The sequence below is a fragment of the Equus przewalskii genome, chromosome 28 (assembly GCF_037783145.1).
Source record: "Equus przewalskii isolate Varuska chromosome 28, EquPr2, whole genome shotgun sequence".
Taxonomy (NCBI): domain Eukaryota; kingdom Metazoa; phylum Chordata; class Mammalia; order Perissodactyla; family Equidae; genus Equus; species Equus przewalskii.
In genome coordinates, this window is record NC_091858.1 from 1,505,666 (window position 1) to 1,529,417 (window position 23,752).

The window sequence follows — 23,752 nt, forward strand, 5'->3', positions numbered from 1 at the left end:
GCGAGAGGCTGGCCTTGTAAAGCAATGCAGAGAGGCCCCTGCTCACGGCATCCTGCGGGAGAGGCAGGTGGGATCTGAGGGTCACAAAGTAACTTTAGATCTCTCTGGAAACTTTCTTTAGACTTTTGGCCATTCCCCTCATTCCCACACTGCTGTCAGGTTGGCTGTTTCACTTCACCACTTGTCATTCCAGTTTCCGTCTGGATGCAGTTCCCGGTGGTCACGGGCTTCACTAGAATCACCCTAGGGCGGTGCAGGCCGCCACAGCTGAGCCTCGGGACTATAAGTGAGAAATGCAGCAGCTGTTCATGCTCAGGCCTTCAGAGAAGATTGCTTAGACCTGGGTGGTGGAATAGGCAGGCCCTGTAGGTGCTTATACCCTGCCAGGCACTGGGAATTCAACGATGAACAAGGAGCTTCCAGTCCAGGAGGGGAAACAGACAGACACGCGACTAACTGCAGCCAGTACAGGCTGTGATCTGTGCTATAATTAAGTTATAAACAGAGCTAATCCACAGTTCTAATCCACAGAAGAGGTGAAATCTGATTTGAACCTTGAAAGATAAGTAGAGTTTTCCGGCTACAGAAGATCAGGAAGGAAATGGCAGGCAGTGGGCATAATCAAGACCCCTAGACTTGAATGTGTATGGTTCTGTGGGTAATGAGTTCTTCTGAGTCTTTGGGGTGTATGTGGGCAAGTGGTAGGAAACGGGCCATGCTCTAAAGAGCCTCAAAGGCCAGATTTGGGAGTATGGGCCTTACTCTGTGAGCAGTGAGGAGGTTAGGAATAGGAGGCAACATCATCAGCTGGAGATACAGGAAGGTGATTTGGGTGGTAGCTGTGAGGCCGATGATGGATCCCTTTGCTGGGTGCCCAGAGTGGCCTCTACAAAACCTGCTGCCCCGTGGGTGTTGACAGCCTACCTGAGCTGGTGGAGCAGAAACAGACACGTGGACCTTGATTCGGTCCCGAGGGCTGGTGATGCTGCCCACCAACTCCTGTAACTTTCAAGCTGTGAGTGGCCACACAGAGGTAAAGGAATCGTTTGCTGCTGATCTTAGGAAGGCAGTGTGTTCTAGCAGTTTAGCCTCTGAACCAGGAGTTGGGCAGACCTGGGTTCAAATCCTGGCTGTACCGCTATGTGGCCTTGATAAATTATATAATTATTTTGAGCCTCTTACAACAAAGCAAGGATAACGGTGCCTTCCTCGTAGGGTTGTTAGGAAGATTAAGGTAATGTCTTTAAAATACCCAACAAAGGGATCAGCATATTGTAGGCATGCAGTAAATGGTCTCTGTTACTGTTTTTCACATAATGTGAGTGTAGACATCTGCTTTGGAAAAGCTGTGCATGTTAAAGAATGTTTTTGATAATCCCACATTTGTTTCTCTTCAGAAAAACTCAGTCCAAAGAATTCACCAATAGCTTGAAAACAAAATCACAGCACTGTGACCTGCCAGCACCAGATGACGGGGAGACTGAGAGTGTCCATGGGCAGGCGGCAGGCCCCGGGCCAGCACCACCCCGCCAAGAAGAGGAGATCTCGGTGAGTCTTCGTGTCTGTGAACATTCGGAGTTCATAACTGGGGGGATAAAGGTACTGAGGCCACTGAGATGAGTGTCGCTGAGCGTCGGCTTTTCTGGGAGAAATCCCTCGCCCTTTGAAGGCTCTGCTATTCATTTCATTTGGGGGATTTGGCTCACCCGCTACTTCACAAAGAAGGTAAAGCGCCCCTTTTTCATGGGACTGACAATGCGAAGAAAGAACTCTAGGAGTAAAATTTTGCATTTTAAGGTATTTTCAGGGTTTATTTTTCTGTTATGTGTCTTCTATAGGGAAGGGCCAGGTGGCAAATGCTCGAGGTTTTGTGGGCCGTGTGGCCTCTGTCTCAGTCATACACGGATGAGTGGGCCTGCCTGTATTCCATGAGACTCCGCTGACCAAGGCAGGCGGCGGCCAGGCTCGGCCCATGGGCTGTGGTTCGCTGACCTCCTTCTTAACACTGCTGCCTGCGTGATCTAGACTGCGTTCTGCTGAGCCTTCCCCTTTCTGTTGAGCCTAAACCTCTGAGCCTCCTTGGCTGGTTAGATCCCGCCTGTGATTGTGGGGATAGTTACTTCCACGACACAACAGAATTTTATCCTCATAACTGGTGTGAATTGTGTCTCAGGTGGTTTTAAAAGCTCAAACGTAGTTTGCTGCTTGGAAGAACAATAGAACTGTATTATGAAGCACCTTCTACTGCCAGGAGTTTAGTTAAGCTGAGAATGAACGGGGGTCTGCGGTGGTTTGACTTCCGTTCGGGTCCCAGCTCTGCGACACTGGTCTGTGCTCTTGACTTCTGGGAGGCTGGCAGTGGGGACACAGTTACCTGTCCCGCCTCCGTCGTGAGCCTGGTAGCACTCTAGTACCTCGCAGGGTGGAGGGTTATTCTGTGGCAAAGCACACTGCGGAGGGCCTTGTTGAATCCCCACAACAACGTTAGGAACTAAGAGCTGTTTGTATTTATCCATTTTACAGGTGGGAAACTGAGGTCGGGTATGGTTGCTCAGTCTACCCAAGGTCTTAGAGTTGATAAAAGACTGAACCAGGATTCAGAGCGAGGTCTGAGGACCCCGAGGCCACTCCTTGGCTATTGTACTCGATTGCCTGATTGGGCTGAGGGATGTGAAGAAGCTTATGAAGGGCTGTCAATAGGGGGCTCAAATATGGAGAGGCACATGATTCTCGAGCTTGGCTTACGTCCTGGGATCAGCCCCGTGCACTCCCCTCACGCCGCCAAGAGTCCCCGACGCTTTCCCGGGCCTGCTCGGCACTCAGCATGCTTGACACCAAACCCCGTCCAAACAGCCCTCCTTCTCATGCCCCTAAAATGAAGAACAACCACGGCAACAAAAACCTCCTTCAAGAGCATGAAGTCTGTGTGCTCATCTTTGTGCTGCAATTACAGTACTCTCCTAGGGAAAAATGTTCAAAAGTAGGACAAAAGATTAAAATAGAAATCAAAATAGATACCACGGTTGTTATTCTTTTGCTGTGTCATAAATATTATAGGGGTTGTGGCACTCTTCCATCCCTTAGATGTTTGCCAGACTGTCATATGGAAAGAGATGGGAGCAGGGGATAAGGAGACATTTAGGGGCGAGAAATATGGGGCAAATAGGGGGAAGGTTTTTACATTTCTGCTTTTCATCTTGCCCTGTGTCAGAGAAAATGCTTTCAGGGTCTTAAAAATATATGTATATAGAGAGAGAGACAATGATGAGAAGATCCCAAAATTGATTGATTTACCCATTCATTTAAAATGTAGTCATCATGGGGGCCGGCCCATGGCCGAGTGGTTGAAGTTCCATGTGCTCTCCTTTTGGTGGCCTGGATTCGTGGGTTCGCATCCTGGGTGCGGACCTATTCCACTCATCAGCCATGCTGTGCAGGCCTCCTACATGCCAAGTAGAGGAGGATTAGCACAGATGTTAGCCCAGGGCTAATTTTCCTCAAGTGAGAAAAAAGAGGAGGATAAGCAATGGATGTTAGCTCAGGGCAAATCTTCCTTATCAAAAACAAAATCAAAAAGTAGCCATTATATGCTAGGCATTGAGACTACAATGTTGGGGTGGAAACAGAATCACGGCTGTGGTGAACTTCACTGCTGAGGGAGCAGGGAGAGACTTCACATGACATCCCATTGCATACGATGGAGAGTGCTCCCCAGACGGGGACATGAATCTGTGCAGGCTGACACCAGCATGGGAGCAGTACTAGGGAATGCAGGATGGCTTTGCAGAGGATGTGGAGCTGGAGGTGACGACAGGCAATGGTTCCAGCAAAGGGACAGTGTGGGCAAAGGCTGTGGAGCTGGAGGGAACAGGGGCTTTGGAGCCCTGAAGTAGGCTGCGTGGCTGCAGTGCCAACAGGAAGGAGGAGAGAGATGACTGAGCGCGGGGTGGACAAGGCAGGCAGGACAGGGTCTTGGGGACGACTTATGTGTTTTGAACCTTTTATTCAAGGACAGTTGGAAATTGTCAATGGTTTTTGAGCAAGGGGTTGAACTGATCAGATTTATATTTTGAAAGGAACTCATCATTCTTGGATCAAGGAGGGTGGGAGTGAGGTTTCCAGTACAACCCAAGTTTCCAAGCTTGGATGGCTGGGAGAATGGCGGTGTCGTCAGCATAAACAGGAACATCTGGGAAAGGAATGGTTTTAGAGGAGAAGATGAATCTACTTCAGAGACAGCAAGGATCTCCCACACTGTTCGACGTGGTGGGGGTGGATGGGAGCTGATTTTGTAGGTATAATAAAGTACATACAATTTGATTTCGAGTTCACAAAGCTTTTTCTCATATAATTATTTCATTTCACAACCTCCTCTGAAGTAGGCAGTGCAGGTATTTCTTTTGTACAGTTGAAGAAACTAATGCTCACAGAGATTAAGTGATTTGTCCCGAAATCACAGAAAGTCCTCGTTTTTGTATATCTACTTTAATTCCTGCTCCCATCATAACTTTGATGTATTTAAAACAGAGTTCATGTTCCCCCGCCCTGCTCCTTTAGATGAGAATTCTGGTGAGAAACCAAGGCCAGGGCTCTGGGAGTCATGCAGTAGATATGTCCAAAATGCAGTTCAGGTGTGCACAGTAAAGACTGGCGTGTTTCTGCCAGAACTATTTTAACTTGAATATCTAGGAGGATATTGTCATGATGTTAAAACTTCTTTGTCTGCACAAGGCCTAAAATGTATTGTAAAAAGAAAGATCTTTGTGTGCTTTTCCTTGAAATAAGTGATCCTAATGCTTGTCTGAATAACCGTGGAAGGATACAAAGAGCAATCAATCTTCTCGGATTATAAACACCAGGCAAGGAAGATCAGCTGTAGATTTGCTAAAGTAAGATGGTCTTGTCAGATTTGTAATAAATTTCCACATGACAGACCATCACCAGAAAATGTGCCCGTGTTTTAGTAAGGTTCCCAGACCTGACTCTGAAAGCACTCCTTACCATCTGATTGAAAATCTCGGAAGGGCTGCGGAGAGTCAGTGAAAGCTTAATTCACCGTGAATACGGACGTGCACTGAGCACTGTGGACGCTCCTGTGTAAGGTCAGTGACTTGCAGGAGGCGGGGCTTCTCATCGATAGTGACCCTTCCATCTGCACTGAGGAAGAGGAGACTGGAGTTCTACGTTTGTATCAGCCAGGGTTTTCTCGGCTCTGCTCTGATTTTCTTATGGAAGGATTGAGGCACACGTAGAGAGGGACCCTTTGGGCCGATGTAGGACTTTGGGTGATTCCACAGTTACTTCTTCATTATCCTTCCTCTTTACCCACTAAAATTTTGAATAAGATGAAATCGAGCTAAAAGAATGCCAAAGCCAGTTTCAAGGGAAGAAGACAGTACCTCCTGAGAGCACAGCCAGGAGCCCGGGCTGTTCTTTGGTGAAACGGGCAGGCTGGCCTCAGTGCTGGCAGTTGGGGTGCTGGCGGTTGGGGTGAGGAATTGGACGTTTTACGCACATGTAGCGCTGTACAGCTGATCAAACACTGAGACTCGCTGTTTCACTTCACCTGCACAAACGTGGGACATGTGACACAGGCCCTTGTTCTCCCAGTGGAGGAACAGGGGCAACGATTGGTGCGAAGCTTGAGTAAGAAGTGGAGCCGGGGCTGGACCGCATCCGCTGCCTCTGGCCGGCGCGCAGCCACTCCGCATCTGCCGGAGCACCTCTGCCTCTCTGTGGTCACACTGTGGAGATGAGACCCTCTGCTTTTTTCCTCCTAAAGTGGGAATGCTTTAGACCCAGACATTGTTAGCTTTAAAATTAAACAGAAGAACTTTTTCTTGAAGAAAACATGGAGAAAGAGAGGAGGGAGTTAGGAACTAGTGGAGAAAGAGACATGATTAAATCTAACTTCCTGGGGACCTGTGACCTGGGATGCGTGTGGGCGGTGCTGCCCGAGCACAGCTCTGTGCTGCTCTCAGCTCTCTCGGTTTGCAGTGGGGCCTCTGGCCTGCACCGTGAGGCATGGAGTCTGTGTGGCAGGGTTTATCATGTGGGCTAGCTGGGCAGATCTTGAACTTTTTGGAGCTTCCGTTTTCTCATCTATAAAAACTGGGAATTAAAAATACCTGCCTTGGGGCTGGCCCCGTGGCTGAGTGGTTAAGTTCGCGCTCCGCTTCGGCAGCCCAGGATTTCATTGGTTCGGATCCTGGGTGCAGACATGGCACCACTCATCAGGCCATGCTGAGGCAGCATCCTACGTGCCACAACTAGAAGGACCCACGACTAGAAATACACAACTATGTACCGGGGGGCTTTGGGGAGAAAAAGCAGGAAAAAAAAAAGATTAGCAACAGTTGTTACCTCAGGTGCCAATCTTTAAAAAAAAAATACCTGCCTTATGTCATGGTTTTTTGTAAAGATTACATGAGATAACATATTTGGAAAACTACAAGTCCCAGGATAAATCCAAGGGGCTATTTTAACTAGAAACCCTTGAAGTCTCGCTACCTCTGTGTGACAGTGAGCGCCATGCACAGTTGGGCTGGTTGGGTTGAATCAGCCCTCCCCTGAGCAGCTATTTATCAAGGGCTCAGTACGTGTAGTGATAGGTATTAGGAAGCCACAGGGAGGCACACGACAAAGCCTGCATCTTCCAGGAGTTAGAAGGAAGAAGAGATGCACTTAGAAAGCATGAGTAAGGCAGGACAGAATCGAGTTCCAGGTCGGGATGGCCACTGAGCTGATTTGTGGATGGCAGGGATGGCGGTGAGCATGAGGCCAGGGGAAGAGGAGTCTGCAGTCCCAGTGAGCCACGTGTAGGTGGTGAGGAAGGGAGGAGTCGTGTGTGGGGATACAGGGAGGAGGGCATCCTGGCGGGCATAAGGTGCTTTGGCCGGGACTCAGTGCAGGTACGTTTGAGAAGGTGCTGGGAGGCTGCCTTATGAAGAAGAGTTAGCCTTGGCCCGTGGGTCTGTTTTCTATTGCTGCCACAGCAAATTACTGTCAACGTAATGGCTTAAAATATACCCATTTGTTCTCTCTTAGCTCCTGAGGTCTGAATTCTCACGTGGCCTGGCTGGGTCCTCTGCTGAGTGTCTCACGAGGCAGAAATCAAGGTGTTGGCTGAGATGGGTTCTTATCTGGAAACTTTGGGAAAGAAATGCATCCTAGCTTTTTTGGATTGCTGGCCACATGAGCACCTGAGGGCCCTGTTTCCTTGGTGGCTGTCAGCCTGGGGTGGTCAGCTTCTGGGTACTGACTGCATTCCTTCTCCTGCCTTCCATGTGGCCCCTCCAGCCACGGCGGGTGAGTCTCCTGATTAGAATTTATCAAGATTCTAAGATTCTAGAGACTTTACCTTCCGTAAATCTTAGACTCCAACTGGAGAAAGCTCTCTGCTTTTAAGGGCTCATGTGGTTAAATGGGGCCCACAGGGTCATCTCCCTGGCGAGGTCCATGGATTGTGGTGAACGTCTTCAGGGGTCCTTTGTTGTGCAACGTAGCGTATTCACCGGCTCCAGCGTTAGGCTGTGTTCACATGGGGTCTTTGCTTCCCTCGCCTCTGTGGGCAATGGGCTCAGTTGTACAGGCCTGCCACCCCTTATCCAAAACCTCCAGGACACATCTTTTTTAGATTTCAGATCTTTTCAGATTTTATAAAAGAAATGTGTGCATATGCTATGTAATAAACAATGTTTCCCAGCAAGCTTTGGGGCAGGACTCTGTAATCAGTTGCTGTAAATGGCCTCATGTTAGCTCAAGTCAGCTTTTCGCCTCAAAATGAGTTATGTATTTTCAGAGCTTTTTGGATTTCAGAATTGTTAATAAGGGATTGTGGACCTGTAGTGGGTTTTTGAGCTATGGTAATATAGTGAGGGAAAATATGGTAAAATGTGTCAGAAGAACTGGGTTTTCATTCTGATTCTGTCTCTGTAGGACTTCGTTTTCCTTATCTTTGAAAGGATAAATCAGTGATAAAAATGTCGTTTATACTTTTAAAAGTATAAACTTTTATACTTGGTAGCCACAGAGCACAAGTGCAGACACTTCCCACGCCTGCACACGGGGCAGACGTCACTGATGGATCACACACTCCTTCCTGCTAAGCCGGCGCGTGCCCTCCGTCCTCGTCCACAGCCTTCCGGGCAGCCGTCCTCCCTCGTGGGAGTTAGCTGTGGAGGTGGCGTTTGTTGGCTGAGATGCTTCCTCACGAGCTTCCTTCCAGCTCTAAGCATTCCCGATCCTAAACAGTGCCTGCACCTTCACCCGCTGAGGGCAGTATTGTCTCGTAGCCCTACGACTGTTGAGGAGGTGCCATGCAGCTTCAATGGACAAGCCACACCGTGAGACCTGGCCTTCCGTATTCAGGCAGCAGTCAGGCAGGTGTGTGAGGGCCAAGCCCAGTAGTACAGGGCCAAGGTGAACCCAACTCATTTCTGGAAATAAGGTACAAATTATGTCTTCCTCACTCAACTAGCAGTCCTATCCTGAGCTTTTCACCACAGCTGTCTACCCCCAGACTCAAAACTGTATCACTTGGCCTGCCTGGGAAATAGCTAATCTTCTCCCCCATAGAGAATGTAGGGTGCTGTACCCTTCCTACATGGAACCAGAACACTGAACAGCCCAATCTGTAGGTTTGCATTTGGATACTTTGATACCAGTATAACAATGATTATTTTATGTCTTCATTAGCAGATGGCTTCTTCCAGGAGATCTCTTCTAGAACAAGGGAAGATTTGCCACAACTCTTAGGGTAAAGAATTCTGCTTCACCCTTAGAGCCACAAGAAGCAAACCTGTGGGTTTTGAGAAGAATTGTTTGATCCCTGCTTCAGGGTTTAGAAAAGTTAGGGTCCAGTCTCAAAGCATCTTTCTACACACTCAAGATAATCTTCACAAAAGATTTTTCTAAAGAATATGTTTGTGTTGATTTAAAATTTTCATTTTACCAAGTAGATAGCCAAAAGTCTGGCTGCCCGAGTAAGTCCCAGACACCTTGAGACCAATAGAAGACTCTAGTCTGGGAATGGAGCTCTCTGTCCTCAGAGGCAGCTCTGTGATTTGGGAAGTATCCTATAGTAAATCAATTCCCTTGATAAAATAGAGATTAAACCAGCAACATTGTTTCTTTACAAAGGAAGCTGAGAAAGCTTATAAACATCAGGATGCTTGCCTAGTATCACCTGGTGGAAGCAGCAAGAATTGTTCCCTGAGGTCCTTCAGCTGTAAGCTGCTCTTCTTGTCATGACCCCAGCCTTGGTCCATTTCAGTCTTGAGATGAAGAGTTGGAAGCAAAGCGAGGCTGAGTGGTTTGTGCAATCTGAGGAGGAGGCTGAAATAATGCCTGGATGGGAGCTGAGTGTATGGTTTTTATTCTAAAAAGCTGTTGTCCTCTACAAAATACCTGCCCTGTCCTTATTTTTGGCAGTGGCAGTAGCTCTTGGGAAACTCAGAAGTGATGCTCTGCTTAATATGTAGTGAGAGTGTGTGGTTCTTGGTGGATCACAGCAAACACTCAGTGTTACTGGGTGCCTATCACTGAGCTGGAGGTGATGGTGACTATCAGGATTTAGCTGTCACCTAGCCAGGTTCTGAGACGTGCAGGTTGGGAAGCAGATGCCATTCCCAGGCAAGGACAAGTCTGATGGGGAGTTCATAGGAGCCAGAGAAAATGACAGCAATGCACTGTGTGGGCACACTCACCCTCTCTGGGGGAGTCTGGGTGACAACCATGAGTCCCCCGTGACTGAGTGGAGATCCTTAGGAACCCCTGATATGGCCAGCCCTCTGAATGTGGTCAGTTTTCCCCCAGCTCTTGTAAGAGAACCTGAGAGAGAAGAGAACAGTCCTGAGTGTGGTGGGAGAATGGCAGGGTATGGTAATTCAAACATAAGCCCCTTTGTGTTTCTCTGTGTGTGTGCACTGTGTAAGTTGGGAACTCCTTAATCAGTGGACTGATTGTCCTTCCTCCAAAGGGGACCTCGAATAAAACTATATCTACTCACTTTTATATTTCATCTCTGGAGAGTTACTCGTTATTTTTACAGAAATGGCCTTCAGAGTGGATCACACTGCGAAACAGGAGATTTTAAAAATTAGAACACAGACATCTGGATTCAAACATTCCAAAAAACAAAAAAAAAAGACCTTGAGACTCGCAGATTAAAGTCAGATTCTTCCCTGTCATGTCTTCTTTAACCAAGTGGAATCAGAGATGAGACCTCTTGCCTCTCCACCCCTACCATGCACACGTGCACACACACAACACACACACTTCCCACACTGCCCCGAGGCTCTGATACCTGCTTTTAAGCCTGTCATTTCAGTATAACAACTGATAACAAAAACACGCCAGCAAAGTGTACATTATGACTGTACACTTGACAGTGAAACAAGGTGGTTTTCAGGTGTATTTTTCACTATCACTCTAACTCATAGCATTGTGTCCCCACTAATGGACAGCAGTCAAGGAGCAACCTGTAAATGATTTTCAGACACAGTGAAAGACCCCACTTAGGGTCTCCTTCGTATCCCTGCCAAACCAAAGGTAAGCTTGCTGTCTGCTCAGAACCCAGCGGTCCTCTAAAACCAGATTTTGGCTGTTTGCCTTTGTAAGGAGAGATGCAGAAGCAGGATACTAAGGTCAGACCACTTCTTTGAAAGAATAGAAAAGAATATGCTGGATTGTTTATCTGGACCCTTGTTCATCCAGGTGCTCCTGCAGAGCAACCAAATTAGGGGCTTTTATGTGGCCTGGGCTTTCTGTAAAGGTTGGGTGGCAGCTTTGGAGCACAGCTCTGTACATGATCTTGTGGGAGGTGAGCGGGCAGGTGGGGAAGCCTGCACTCCAGCTGCATAGATGCCCTGGGCTGGGCCTGGTGGGACCATCTTGGGTTGCCAGGCCCTTGTCTGCAGACAGCCATGTTGCCAATCCCTGAAAGGGAGCCAGGGTCACCTTATAACAAGGAGACCAGCTCTAAACAGAGGGGGAAAATGTGTTCCTGAAACTCAGGCTAGAATTTTGAGGATTGAGTTGCATACGAAGAAAAAAGAGGAATAATTCCAAACAGTAATTGTTTCCTTTGATGTATATTCCCTTCTGGGATACTTGAAGGAAACAGGTAAAAAGAGACGAGAAATAAATTGTGCCTAATTCAAGAGGAGAGCCACAATGAGAGTGTTACAGGATTACCCTCATGGCTTCCATGTAACTGTAGCAGAATTTCACGGTAGTTTGTAGACTAAACCTTTATATAAGATAGGATCACAAAATTCTAGGGCCTTAAAAGCCATTTAAGCTGTTGTGTTTTTAAAAACAGAATGTTATAGAAAAAGCTCGCTATAAAGTAAATTACAAAAGAGAAAAACATTTCTAGTCTTGAGAGCTGTACATTATGAAGTTGGTAACACAGTTTTAGTTTGCATGATTGCAAGTGATATTTGCCATAATTCACTTATCCAGCTCACTAGATTCATGTGCTGGGAAGAAAGACGTGGAACCCAGGTCAGGAGGTGGGGTCCTGTCACTGCTGAGGGTCAGCCACTCGACCTCTGGGGCTCACTTTCCTCATCTAAAAATAGAAGGTTGCAGTAGCTGCCTATCACTGGGCTGGATGTGAGAATCAAATGAAATAATATACATAAAAGTCTTTTGTAAAGTATTATGTATGGTATAAATATGATTTTCTGTCATTATTTATAGTTAGGTTCGTGTTTTCCATTGTGGCAAGACTTCCCAAATCAATCATGTTTTTAAGGCTGAGTATTTTCTTAATGATCCCTTCTTGCTTTGTACTTATTCTTTATATTTAGCAATTGCTTTATTTCTCTTGCTTGTCTTTTTTCTTTTCATGGTTCATGTGTCAGGTATCTCCCTGGTGAGAGTGTCAGAGTGGCCTTTGAAACACTTCCTATCTGAACTTCTTTGTGCTAACAACCCTTGCAGTTCTGCATGTTGTGTTTCTGAGGAGGTTATTACGCAGTCCTGCTGTTCGCACCTTGCTCTGAGGGCTTGTGGAGGGACGGTGCTGTGCACGTGGACAGATGTTCACCCAGTGTGACAGCTCACTGCTCTAGTACGCTCACAGTAAACTCAGACATGGAAGACAACGTGCTGCTTCAAGGCGTGCTGTGAAATTACACCCCCTGTGAGAGTCTGCTGTCCTGTTAAGTGAGGGTATCCAGTAGTCTCTGTGCATAGATTTTGTCAGGAACAGTGTTAGAGAAATGGGGAAAGGATTCCCTAGGGTCTCTGTTGTCCTAACTCGTGTTCCAGTAAAGTCACTCCACAGGTAGTAAAGTTGATTGTCCTGTTTTTTGTCTTATTAGCCTAGTTGGCCTTAGGAAAATATCTCCATCTTTCTGTATTATTATTCTTCATAACTTTATCAAAGCATGGTTCCATTATTCTGCCTCTCCCATTATTTTAGAAAGAAAAAGCTAAATCCCAATATACTCAAAACCTTAATATTATAGTCATCATTGGGAAATTACCTTTTTATTTAAAATTTTTGGGAATTGGATGATCTGATTATTTCAGTGACCTGGTTAGCAAAATGAGTGAGTTACAGGCCATCAACTTTCAGTTGAATCCCATGTATCCTGATTAATATTTAAACTAGACTGGATACCTTTTTTTTTTTTTGAGGAAGATTAGCCCTGAGCTAACATCCGTGCCCATCTTCCTCTGCTTTATATGTGGGACGCCTACCATAGCATGGCTTTTGCCAACTGGTGCCATGTCTGCACCCAGGATCTGAACCGGTGAACCCCGGGCCGCCGAGAAGCAAAATGTGCGAATTTAACCACTGCGCCACCAGGCTGGCGCCTTGGATATCTTTTAATAAGTAAGAAAGTGACGAATTTCGAGTGTGTTCATTCATTCACCACATATTTACTGAGGCTCCACTAGTGCCAGTCGCTGTTCTGTGTGCCAAGGCTCCAGGTATCAGTGAATTAAGCTGGCCTGCTCTTTGCCCTCGTGGAGGTTATCGTTCTGACCGTCAGTCTGTTAAGGAATACCATGGATTTAAGAGGCATGAGAGCAGGATGAGTAAATACTTAACCTAGTAGTTTGTTTTCAAAAGGAAACTCTTGATTTTAGCCCATTAATTCATCATTTTCATCTTCACCATAAAAATTGAGTGTTAGAAATGTTCTGTTTATTGGAGCTTTCTGGTTTAGTTGCAATTCAAGGTGCTTGGCATTTGATTGCCTAGTCCTGCTTTTAAACAGAGTGAATATCAAGTTAGAAAGCAGAATGAACCATTTTTCAAATCAGTTTTAAAAGTGAATATAATTAGAATAATCTTCATATGACACAGTCTCTGGGTAAATATAATTTGTAATTGTGTAATATCAGTGTTGCTAACAGCATCTTTTGGTAACCCAAGTGCTTATGGAGATTTGAATTGCCTTATTTCTAAGTGTAGCAGTAATTATACGTACAGGCATATCTCATTTTATTACACTTTGCTTTATTGTGGTTTGCAGAAATTGGTTTTTTTTTTACAAATTGAAGGTTTGTGGCAACCCTGCATTGAGCAAGTGTGTCAGCACCATTTTTCTAACAGCATTTGCTCACTTGGTGTCTCTGTGTCGCATTTTGGTAATTCTCACAATATTTCAAACTTCTTCATTATTATTATATTTGTTACTGTGATCTGCGGTCAGTGATCTTTGATGTTACTATTGTAATTGTTTTGGAGTGCCGAGAACTGCATATATGAATGGCCAGTCTTCGTCGATAGATGTTGTGTGTGTTCTGACTGCTTCACCAAACAGCTGTTTCCCCATCTCTCTCCCTCTCCTTGGACCTCCCTGTTCCCAGAGACACCACAGTACTGAAATGAGGCATTAATAACCCTACCATGGCCTCTGAGTGTTCATGTGAAAGGAAGAGTCGCATGTCTCTTACTTTAAATCAAAAGCTAGAAATGATTCAGCTTAGCAAGGAAGGCGTGTTGAAAGCCAAGAGAGGCCATAAGCTAGGCCTCTTGCACCAGCTAGCCAGGTTGTGAATGCAAAGGAAGTTCTTGAAGGAAATTAAATGTGCTACTCCAGTGAGCACACGAATGATAAGAAAGTGCAACAGCCTTCTCGCTGATACGGAGGAAGCTTTAGTGGTCTGGATAGAAGATCAAACCAGCCACAACACTCCCTTCAGCCAAAGTCTAATCCACAGAAAGGCCCTGACTCTCTTCAATTCTGTGAAGGCTGGGAGAGGTGAAGAAGCTGCAGAAGCAAAGTTTGAAGCTAGCAGAGGTCGGCTCATGAGGTTTAAGGAAAGAAGCCATCTCCGTCACATTAGAGTGCAAGGCGAGGCAGCAAGTGCTGACGTAGAAGCTGCAGCCAGTTCTCCAGGACATCTGGCTGAGATAACCAAGGAAGGCAGCCATCCTGAAACAGATTTTCAGTGTAGACGAAACAGCCTTCTGTTGGAAGAAGATGCCATCTAGGACTTTGATAGCTGGAGAGGAGAAGTCAGTCCCTGGCTTCAGAACTTCAAAGGACAGGCTGACTCTCTTGTCAGGGGCTAACACAGCTGGTGACTCTAAGTTGAAGCCAGTGCTCATTTCCCATTCTGAAAATCCTGGGGCCCTTAAGAGTTCTGTTAAATCTACTCTGCCTGTGCTCTGTAAATGGAACAACAAAGCCTCGATGACAGCACATCTCTTTACAACATGGTTTACTGAATATTTTAAGCCCACTGTTGAGACCTATGGCTCAAAAAAAGATTCCTTTCAAAATATTACTGCTCATTGACAGTGCCCTGTCACTCAGAGCTCTGATTGAGATGTACAATGAGAGTAATGTTGTTTTCATACCTGCTAACACAGCATCTGAAAAAATCTGGAAAGGATTCACCATTCTAGATGCCATTAAGAACATCCATGATTCGTGGGAAGAAGCCAAAATATCAGCAATAACAGGAGTTTGGAAGAAGTTGATTCCAACCCTCATGGGTGACTTTGAGGGTTCAGGACTTCAGTGTGGGAAGTAACTGTAGACGTGGTGGGAACAGCAAGAGAACTAGAATTATAGCTGGAGCCTGAAGCCGTGACCGAATTGCTGCAATCTCATGATAAATCTTTAACGGATGAGCAGTTGCTTCTCATCGATGAGCAAAGAAAGGAGTTTCTTGAGATGGAATCTACTCCTGGTGAAGATGCTGTGAAGACTGTTGAAATGACAACAGAGGATTTAGAACATGACATAAACTTAGTTGATAAAGCAGCAGCGGGGTTTGAGAGGACTGACCCCAATTTTGAAAGAAGTTCTGCTGCGGGTAAAATGCTATCAAACAGCATCACAGGCTACAGAGAAACCATTCATGAAAGGAGGAGTCAATCAGTGTGGCAGACTTGGTTGTTGTCTTATTTTAAGAAATTGCCACACAGCCCCAACCTTCAGCAGCCACCACCCTGATCAGTCAGCAGCTGTCAACATTGAGGCAAGACCCTCCACCAGCAAAAAGATTACAATTTGCTGAAGCCTCAGATGATGGTTAGCATTTTTTAGGAATAAAGCACTTTTTAATTATGGTATGTACATTGTTATTTAGACATATGCTATTACACACTTAATAGACTAGAGGATAGTGTAAATATAATTTTATATGCTCTGGGAAACCAAAAAATTCATGTGACTCACTTTATTGTTTTGGTTAATAAATATTTTGAGGCAGTTTTTATTTTTAAATAGGAAGCAGATGAGATTGCGTTCACTCTGTCCATAAGGTTTCAGCAGAAGTCTCTGTAATGTAGCCGATGGCAGGTGACTGCATGGCTTCCTGGTGTGAGGACAGACATATGTTCCCTCTGGGTCCCCCCACAAAAGGAGCAGGCCATAGACATGGAGAGGACATGGGTTTCAGTCCCTGCTTTTCCACCTACTAACAGGTCACTTACCTCTTTGGTAAAGGGACAGTAGCTGCTTTGACACCCTTAGAGGGTCAATATGAAAGTAAATGATGTGTTGGACTTGAAAGTGCTGTGTAAGCAAAGTTATGCAGGTAGGTGGGTACTTTTCCTCCCTGTCTTGTGCTGCAAATAGGAGTAACTAGAGAACATATTCCCTGGAACACAGCGTCATGTGGGAGCTTCGGGGAGGCCTGGCCCCCGCTGCAGGAAACCGCCTCTGCGCTCTGGGATGCCCGGTCCGAGTGGCAGCAGGGCTCCTCAGGTCATCTTCCTCTGGTACTGGCGTCATGAATGATCACTTCTGAGCCACTGATCTGGCTGTTTTGATAAAGGAAATCTCTTTTGGGTCACACTGTTTTCAGTCTTTTGCCTTGCACTTGGTGTATTTCATGGGTGTGTAGAACACGTAAGCGTTTCCGAATGGACCTACTCTACACAAGGCTTAGTTAAGTTCTTCATATTATTTTAACACTGGGATAGTGGCAAATCTTGGTTCATCTTGAAAATTAAAATTTTTATAAATGTGATTCTTAGTGTGTGTTAGTTTTAGAGTCTTAGACATATCAAAGTACTTGAATAGGGGTATTGATCTCTAGGGAGGTTGTTAACCTAATCAATTACTTATGCTAACTTTTCCTCTCAAAAACCTAACTTATGAGCTTTGGTCTGCTGCAACAAAACCGAAAGCTTCAAGGAAAGGACGTCAACTCTCACTGGCACCAGTAGGTGGGGCTGAAGGTCACAGTGGTCCCTTTAGTGCCCAGCCTCATGTCCTTTTTGGTTCATGTGTCGGCGCATGGTTTTGAGTTATTTCGAGATATTAATAACCCCATCACATCTCATAAGAGCAAAAGCAGTCAGCGTGTTGAAAGTGCTAGTAAGAAAAGGCATAGGACAATGAAAGAAAAAAATTAAGATAAAAAAAAGCCAGTGGTGAGAAAACAGTGTTGTGTGTCTATATGAGATGAATAGTTCAGCTGAAGGAATACTTCTAAGGGACAAGGAATAACTCACACTGTTTCAAGTGTTATACCCATGCAGATGACAGTAATAGGCAAGTGATGGGGGAAACACAGTTGACAAAGTAGATGACACGTTGGAAGATAGCTTAGAAAAGCAGTGTCAGATGCCCGTTAGCCTGATACTAATTCAGGAAACAACCAACAGTTTGCTCCGGAGCTTAGAGGCTGAGCGTGGTGGAGGTGCTGCTGACAACACCCTGGTCTGGAGCTCTGCTGGCCGCACAGGTCCGGGTCCTGCTGAAACAGACCAGGGAGAGTCTGGGACGCAGCTGGCGCAGCTGGAGCCTTATCCACAGCACCTGAGGAAGGGTCAGCGAGGACGATCCCCCGCCTCCTAATTTTCACATAGAAGAAACTGATCCTTTGTGCAAAGTGATGCTTTGGAACAGACAGACGTACACAAAGCTTGTTGGAACAGTTCTCGCCTGTTCATAAATAGAGGGCCGGGTGACTGTTCTGCTTTGGGTGCAGAGCAGCTCTGTATCCTTTTATAATATTAAAATAAGAAGAAAGTGAGACAGAATGTGGTAAGTAGCAGTTGTGAAACCTACAGGATTCTAATGAAAGTAATCTTTGCCAAATAATAAGCATAAGAAATCTGGTGACCTACAACTCATTTTCCTAAATGACAATGTTGACATAGTGGAAAAGCATAAACTCTAGCACAAGCCAGCTGAGTGTAAGCTACACCACTCCTCAGAGATCCACTTTCTTTATCTGAAAATTGAGTATTATGTTTCCCATCCATCAGAGATGTTGTGAGGAGTAAAAATAACACTAGCAAAGTCGCTAACATGGCGTCTGGTCATAATAGGCCTTCAGGGACTAGTGGCCATCAGTGGACTTAGTGTTAATAGCAGTCCCCATGATTAGTAAACAGTCTCGGCAGAGAGCTTGAAGTATCACTTGCAATTGTTGTGGGCAGTTTTATCAGCTGAGATAGACTCAACTTTTGTAATATAGTCATGTGCCGCATAATGACGTTTCTGTCAACGACAGACTGCATATACGACTGCGGTCCCATAAGATTATGATGGAGCTGAAGAGTTCCTACTGCCTGGTGACGTCACAGCCATCGTAACATCGTAGCGCCACACATTACTCACGTGTGTGGTGATGCTGCTGTAAACAAACCCGCTGTGCTGCCGGTCGTATAAAGTACAGCACATACAGTTATGTACAGTGCATAACACTTGGCAATAAACAACTGTTACTGGTTTATGTATTTACTATACTTTTATGGTTATTCTACAGTGTACTCTTTCTACTTATTAAAAAAAGCTTACTGTAAAACAGTATGCAGTGTTATGCCAGCAGCAGCCTCACACACCTTGTGTTTACTGCATCTCTTGATTGCGTCATTTTCTCTTGTGGTTGACTAACCTCCCATTGTTTTGTTCATCATGGCCCCTTATCATACAAAATCCACTGCCAATGTTGCCGGTAAGAGACCATATTGAGTGATTGACCTGGAAACAAAACTAAAAGTGATTAAGGACTACAAAGGTGGAAAATCAGTGATGGTTATTGCTCACTAGTCAGGCGTGTCCCATTCCACCCTAGCTATGATCTTGAAGAACAAGAATAAAATGATGGAAGCTGTTAAAGGAGCTGCTTCATTGAAGGCAAGAAGACTAACAAGGGCCTAAATCAGACGTGGAGAAACTTCTAATGAGCTGGACTGAAGACCAGACACAGAAGCATATCCCTCTCAGTAACATGATGATCACGCCAAAGCCAAAAGTTTGTCTGTGATGTTGAAAGAAAAGGCTGGGCCCAACTACGATGTTGCATTTACTGCTAGTTCCGAGTAATTTAAACTGCTTGAGAAGTGTTGTTCATTACATAGTGTGAAAGTGAGTGGTGAGTCTACAAGTGCTGATGCGAAGGCAGCTGAAGAATTTTTGGAAACCCTAGATTTCCAAATTGTGGAGGAAAATTACCTTCCAGAGCAAATGTTCAATATGGATGAAGCCTCCCTATTCTGGAAACGGATGCCTGAAAGGACTTTCATCCACAAGGAGGGCACGTCAGTGCCAGGTTTCAAGGCTTTTAAGGACAGGATAACAGTCTTGCTTGGGGGCAATGTTGCAGGCTACAAATTGAAACCCTATCTCATCTAGCACAGTGAGACCCCAGGACCTTCAGACGTATCAGTAAGCACACACTGCTGGTGCACTACAGGAGCAATAAGAAGTCATGGATGACCCAGCTCCTCTTCCAAGATGCCCTCCTGAATTGCTGTGGCAGAAAAACAGAGAAGTACTGTTTGGAGAAGAAAATACCTGTCAAGATTTTGGGTTTTGTTGATAATGCTCCCAGACATCCTCCTTTTATTGGTGATCTTCTTCCCAATATCAAAGTGGTGTTTCTCCCTTCAAACACCACTGCTTTGATCCAACCAATGGATCAGAGTTATAGCAGCTTTTAAGACCTACTACCTGAAGAGGACCTTTGCCCAGGCTGTTGCTGCAACTAAGGAAGACACTGAGAAGACACTGAGGTAGTTCTGGAAGGATTGCAACATCTCTGACTGCATCAAGAACCTTGCTTGTGCTTGGGGTGGTGTCACCAAGGAGTGTACGAATGGCATCTGGAAGAAGACACTCGAGGATCATCTGTGACTTCAAAGGATTTGCCAAGGATGAGGATGCTGCAAAAACCAACAAGGCCGTGGTTGAGATGGCAAACAGCTCTACCCTGGGTGTGGGTGAGGATGACACCGGGGAGCTCCTAGAGGTGCTTCCTGAGGGACCAACTCATGAAGGGTTGCTGGAACTGGAGCAGGAATGCAGAGCTGAAGAAGAGGCAAGAGGAAAGGAAACTGCAGGAGAAGAAAAAGAAGAACCCCCGAGAAGATTCACAGTGAAGGGTTTAGCAGAAGCTTTTGCAGACCTCAACCAGCTCCTTAAGAGTTTGAAAACATGGACCCCAACACCAAAAGGTTTTCAGTAATAGAAAGGAATGTTCTTGGTACATTATCTGCTTACAAGCAAATCTATGATGAGAAAAAGGAACAAACCAAACTACCATGGACACACTTCTGAAAAGAGTGACACCTCCTCGAGAAGAGCCTCAGGCAGGTCCTTCAGGAGGTGTTCCAGAAGAAGGCATTGTTATCACAGGAGATGACAGCTCCATGCGTGTCATTGCCCCTGAAAACCTTCCAGTGGGACAAGATGTGGAGATGGAAGACAGTGATGCTGATGATCCTGATCCTTTGTGGGCCTAGGCTGATGTGCGTTTTTATCTTAGTTTTTAACAAGAAAGTTTAAAAAGTAAGGAAAAATAAAAAATTTTTAAAATAGAAAAAAGCTCATAGAAGGAGGATATAAAGAAAGAAAATGGGGCCAGCCCGGAGGCACAGGTGTTAAGTGTGCACTTTCTGCTTCGGCGGCCCGGCCCCGGGGTTTGCCAGTTTGGATCCTGGGTGCGGACATGGCACTGCTTGGCAAGCCATGCTGTGGTAGGCGTCCCACGTATAAAGTAGAGGAAGATGGGCACAGATGTTAGCTCAGGGCCAGTCTTCGTCAGCAAAAAGAGGAGGATTGGCAGCAGTTAGCTCAGGGCTAATCTTCCTCAAAAAAAAAAAGAAAGAAAGAAAGAAAATATTTTTGTACAGTGTACAGTGTGTTTGTGTTTTAAGCTGTGTTGTTACAAAAGAGTCGAAAAGTTTAAAAAATTAAAAACTGTATAAAGCAAAATAGTTACAGTAAGCTAAGGTTAACTGTTATTGAAGAAAAAAATTTTTTTAATAAATTTAATGTAACCTAGGTGTGGTGTTTTTAAAGTCTACCGTAGCGCACAGTAACGTCCTAGGCCTTCATATTCACTCCCCACTCTCTCACTGACTCACCCAGAGCAACTTCCAGTCCTGCAGGCTCCATTCGTGGTGAGTGCCCTATAGAAGTGTACCATTTTTTGTCATTTACACTGTATTTTTTCTGCTTAGATATGTTTAGCTTACCACTGTGTTACAGTTGCCGGCAGTATTCAGTACAGTAGCATACTGTGCAAGTCTGTGGCCTGGGAGCAATAGGCTATGCCGTATAGCCCAGGTGTGTAGTGAGCTACACCGTCCAGGTTTGTGTGAGTGCACTCTCTGATGTTCACACGACGAGGTCACCTGATGACGCGTTTCTCAGAACGTGTCCCTGTTGTTAAGTGATGCACAACTGTAGACCAAAAAAGCAATGGCTAAAACACAGGAGAAGTTCATCTTTCTCCCTCAGCACACCCAGGATGGGTGCTCTGGTACAGGGGGGCTCAGGTCCACACCGTCATTCAGGGACTCAGGCTTCTGATGGCTCGGTTGTCTTTAGTGGTAGCATGACTGCTATCACCATTCCAGCCCAAAGGAAGGGGCAAGTGGCCTGGAGGCGTGCGTGAAGGAGATTTTAAGGGCCAGATAGAAATACCAGTTATCGCCTGCCTTATATTGGAGATAACGTATTCACGTGGCACACCTAACTGTTAGGGCAGCTGGGAAACGCAGTGTAGCCGGGTAGCCACATGCCCAGCTACTGTAAAAGAAGGGCAGAATTGAGGTAGCCATCCTGGTTTATTACATGGCATAGTAATGGCCTTAAAGTGCTCCACAATGAATCTTGCTATCAACTTTTTGCTGAAAATTTGCAGCCAGTTTCTGATCACACATAAGGCACATAGTGATGGTAATGTGGGTTGTGGATGGCTATGTGGAGCCATCCAGGGCCTTTGTGGCCCATGCTGGGACTTGGCCCAGACTCTGCATTTAGGCCAGGGACAGGGTGACGGGGACATGTGTAACTGACCTGGTCTTGAGGCGCCCTGTGTGATATGCCAGCTTGGTCACAATGCCAGAGGGGTTGGCATGTGGCCGGCGGGAATGACACCAGGGGAATCAGACAATGGATCTGGGAACCCCACTGACAGGTGTTGCCTCCTGGGAAATCCATCTAGAGCAGCAGAAACCTAGATGCTGTGCTGGGTGACAGGGCAGGGGGAGGAGAGAGGAGGAATGTGATCAGGCAGGGAAAGTGGGCAGGCCTCCCAGGCACCAAACAGTATTCCAGGCATGCCTCCAGTCCTAGACAGGGAGCAAGGCATATGCAGTTATGTGGCAGAGACTAAGCATTTCTCTGGTCTGAACTGGAACAGGGGATAGGTTAGAGCAGGGATTAAGAGAGGAAGAAGAGAATTTGAATTACAGAGTCATGTTGATGTCTAGAAGTCATCCCAGGGGCCCAGCGCAGCTGGGAGCAAGACCCAGACACTTACTTGTAATGAGCAAACCACCAGCTCCAGGCTCTTGGAAGCCCTACTGAGTGGGGAGGCTGAGGCTTCCCATGCCTGCCGCCTTGGTCATGACTGGCTCAGGAATTCAGGGGCTGGTGGATCCAGTTGTGAGGGTGGGGGCAGCATTAGGGAACATTGAAATGAGGAAATGCGTTTACAGATTATCTTCTGAAATTGCACTGAAGCTCTAAATGGTATAAAAATGTGTTTCATTTAATTTCTAGTCACCCTCCAGTTCCTCAAGAAATATTCAACAGATGTTGGCAGATTCTATCAATCGTATGAAGGCATATGGATTTCACCAGGTAAAAGACTCAATTCTGTCTTCAGGGGACTAAATGCATAGCCATTTCCACTATGTTTACTAAATACTAAATTGGTCTATTAGTCTCATGCAGAAATGATATTAAGCAGCAGAACGTGAGGTCTGTCGTTAAAAGCTTGTGAAATAGCTATTTATCTTTACCTGTTTATCTGGAGTTGGAAGTCTTGAGTATCATGGAAAAAACAGAGGCCAAGACATACCTACGACCCTCCTCACAGAAGATCTAAAACAGAGACAGTACTGGGCTGCTGGCAACACTGAGGGCTGATTTCAGAGCGACAGATGAAGCACTGAACTTGCAGAAATAGTGAGTTCAGATCAAGTTCCTCGTGTGTTCGTTGTTTCTGTGAATCTGTCCCTTTACGATAAGCAGTCTCTTGTGCCATCCATGTCCACTGTGCAGGAGCTCCTTCGGGCACTCAGATCTCGCTCGCGTCCATCCAGACGCTTGAGTCCGCTTCCTCCATCGTCTAGATTGTTACTGTACATCGCTCACAATAAACGAGCCGTAGACTGGCACTTGGAAACCATAGTAGGATTTGACCTGTAGAAAGTCTGAAAAAGTAGGTAAGATACGAGACTACAAAAAGAAGGTTCTGAGTGACCACAGGCCTGAGACTGGGGCCGTGGTAGAGGCCAGCCCCAAGGCCCACGTTCCTGCAGACGATCGACTCCCTGACTCCTCTCTAGGGACCTGCATGAATGGGAGAGCTCACATGTCTGAGACTTAAAGGGATTGTGCTGGACTTTTGGAGCTGTCATCCCAGTGCGCAAACTGCTGATATAATACGTACCTCTTTCTAAAACAGCAGCATGAAGCATCTAAAGGACATTTTCAATAACGCTGCCCAGATTACGTTGTATTATCTTAAATGAGGACAGATGAGAAAGACGAAGGATCTTTGTGTTCATTCAACCAATTTTTATTGCGTTTCTCCTATGTTCTGGGCACTGTCACGGGCATTGGAGACACAGTGAACAAAACAGCTAAAGTCCCAGTCCTCAGGAAGCTTGAGTTCCAGGTGGGGAGACAGATGGTAACCATTTCTTTGAATTGTCATAAGCGCTGTGGATCAGAATAATGCAGGATAAGGGAGCTGAGGAATGCTGGAGAGTGGGAACTGGTTTCTTATCATTTACACTGAGAGGGCCGCTCTGCGAAGGCGATACTGGAGTAGAGACCTGAAGGAATGAGGGCAGGAG

The 23,752-nt window shown here is 45.8% G+C and overlaps 1 protein-coding gene across 3 annotated transcripts in view; it reads left to right on the forward strand.

Moving 5' to 3' along the window:
• Positions 1-23,752, forward strand: part of SH2D4A (SH2 domain containing 4A) — a 64,528-nt gene that overhangs the window by 15,454 nt on the left and 25,322 nt on the right. For 2 of the 3 annotated variants that reach the window (XM_070598655.1, XM_070598656.1), the window contains exons 4-5: positions 1,398-1,548; positions 22,449-22,529. In XM_070598655.1, the coding sequence (XP_070454756.1) occupies positions 1,398-1,548; positions 22,449-22,529 (232 nt within the window). The remainder of the gene's footprint in view (positions 1-1,397; positions 1,549-22,448; positions 22,530-23,752) is intronic. The other variant, XM_070598657.1, reaches the window with a different exon arrangement.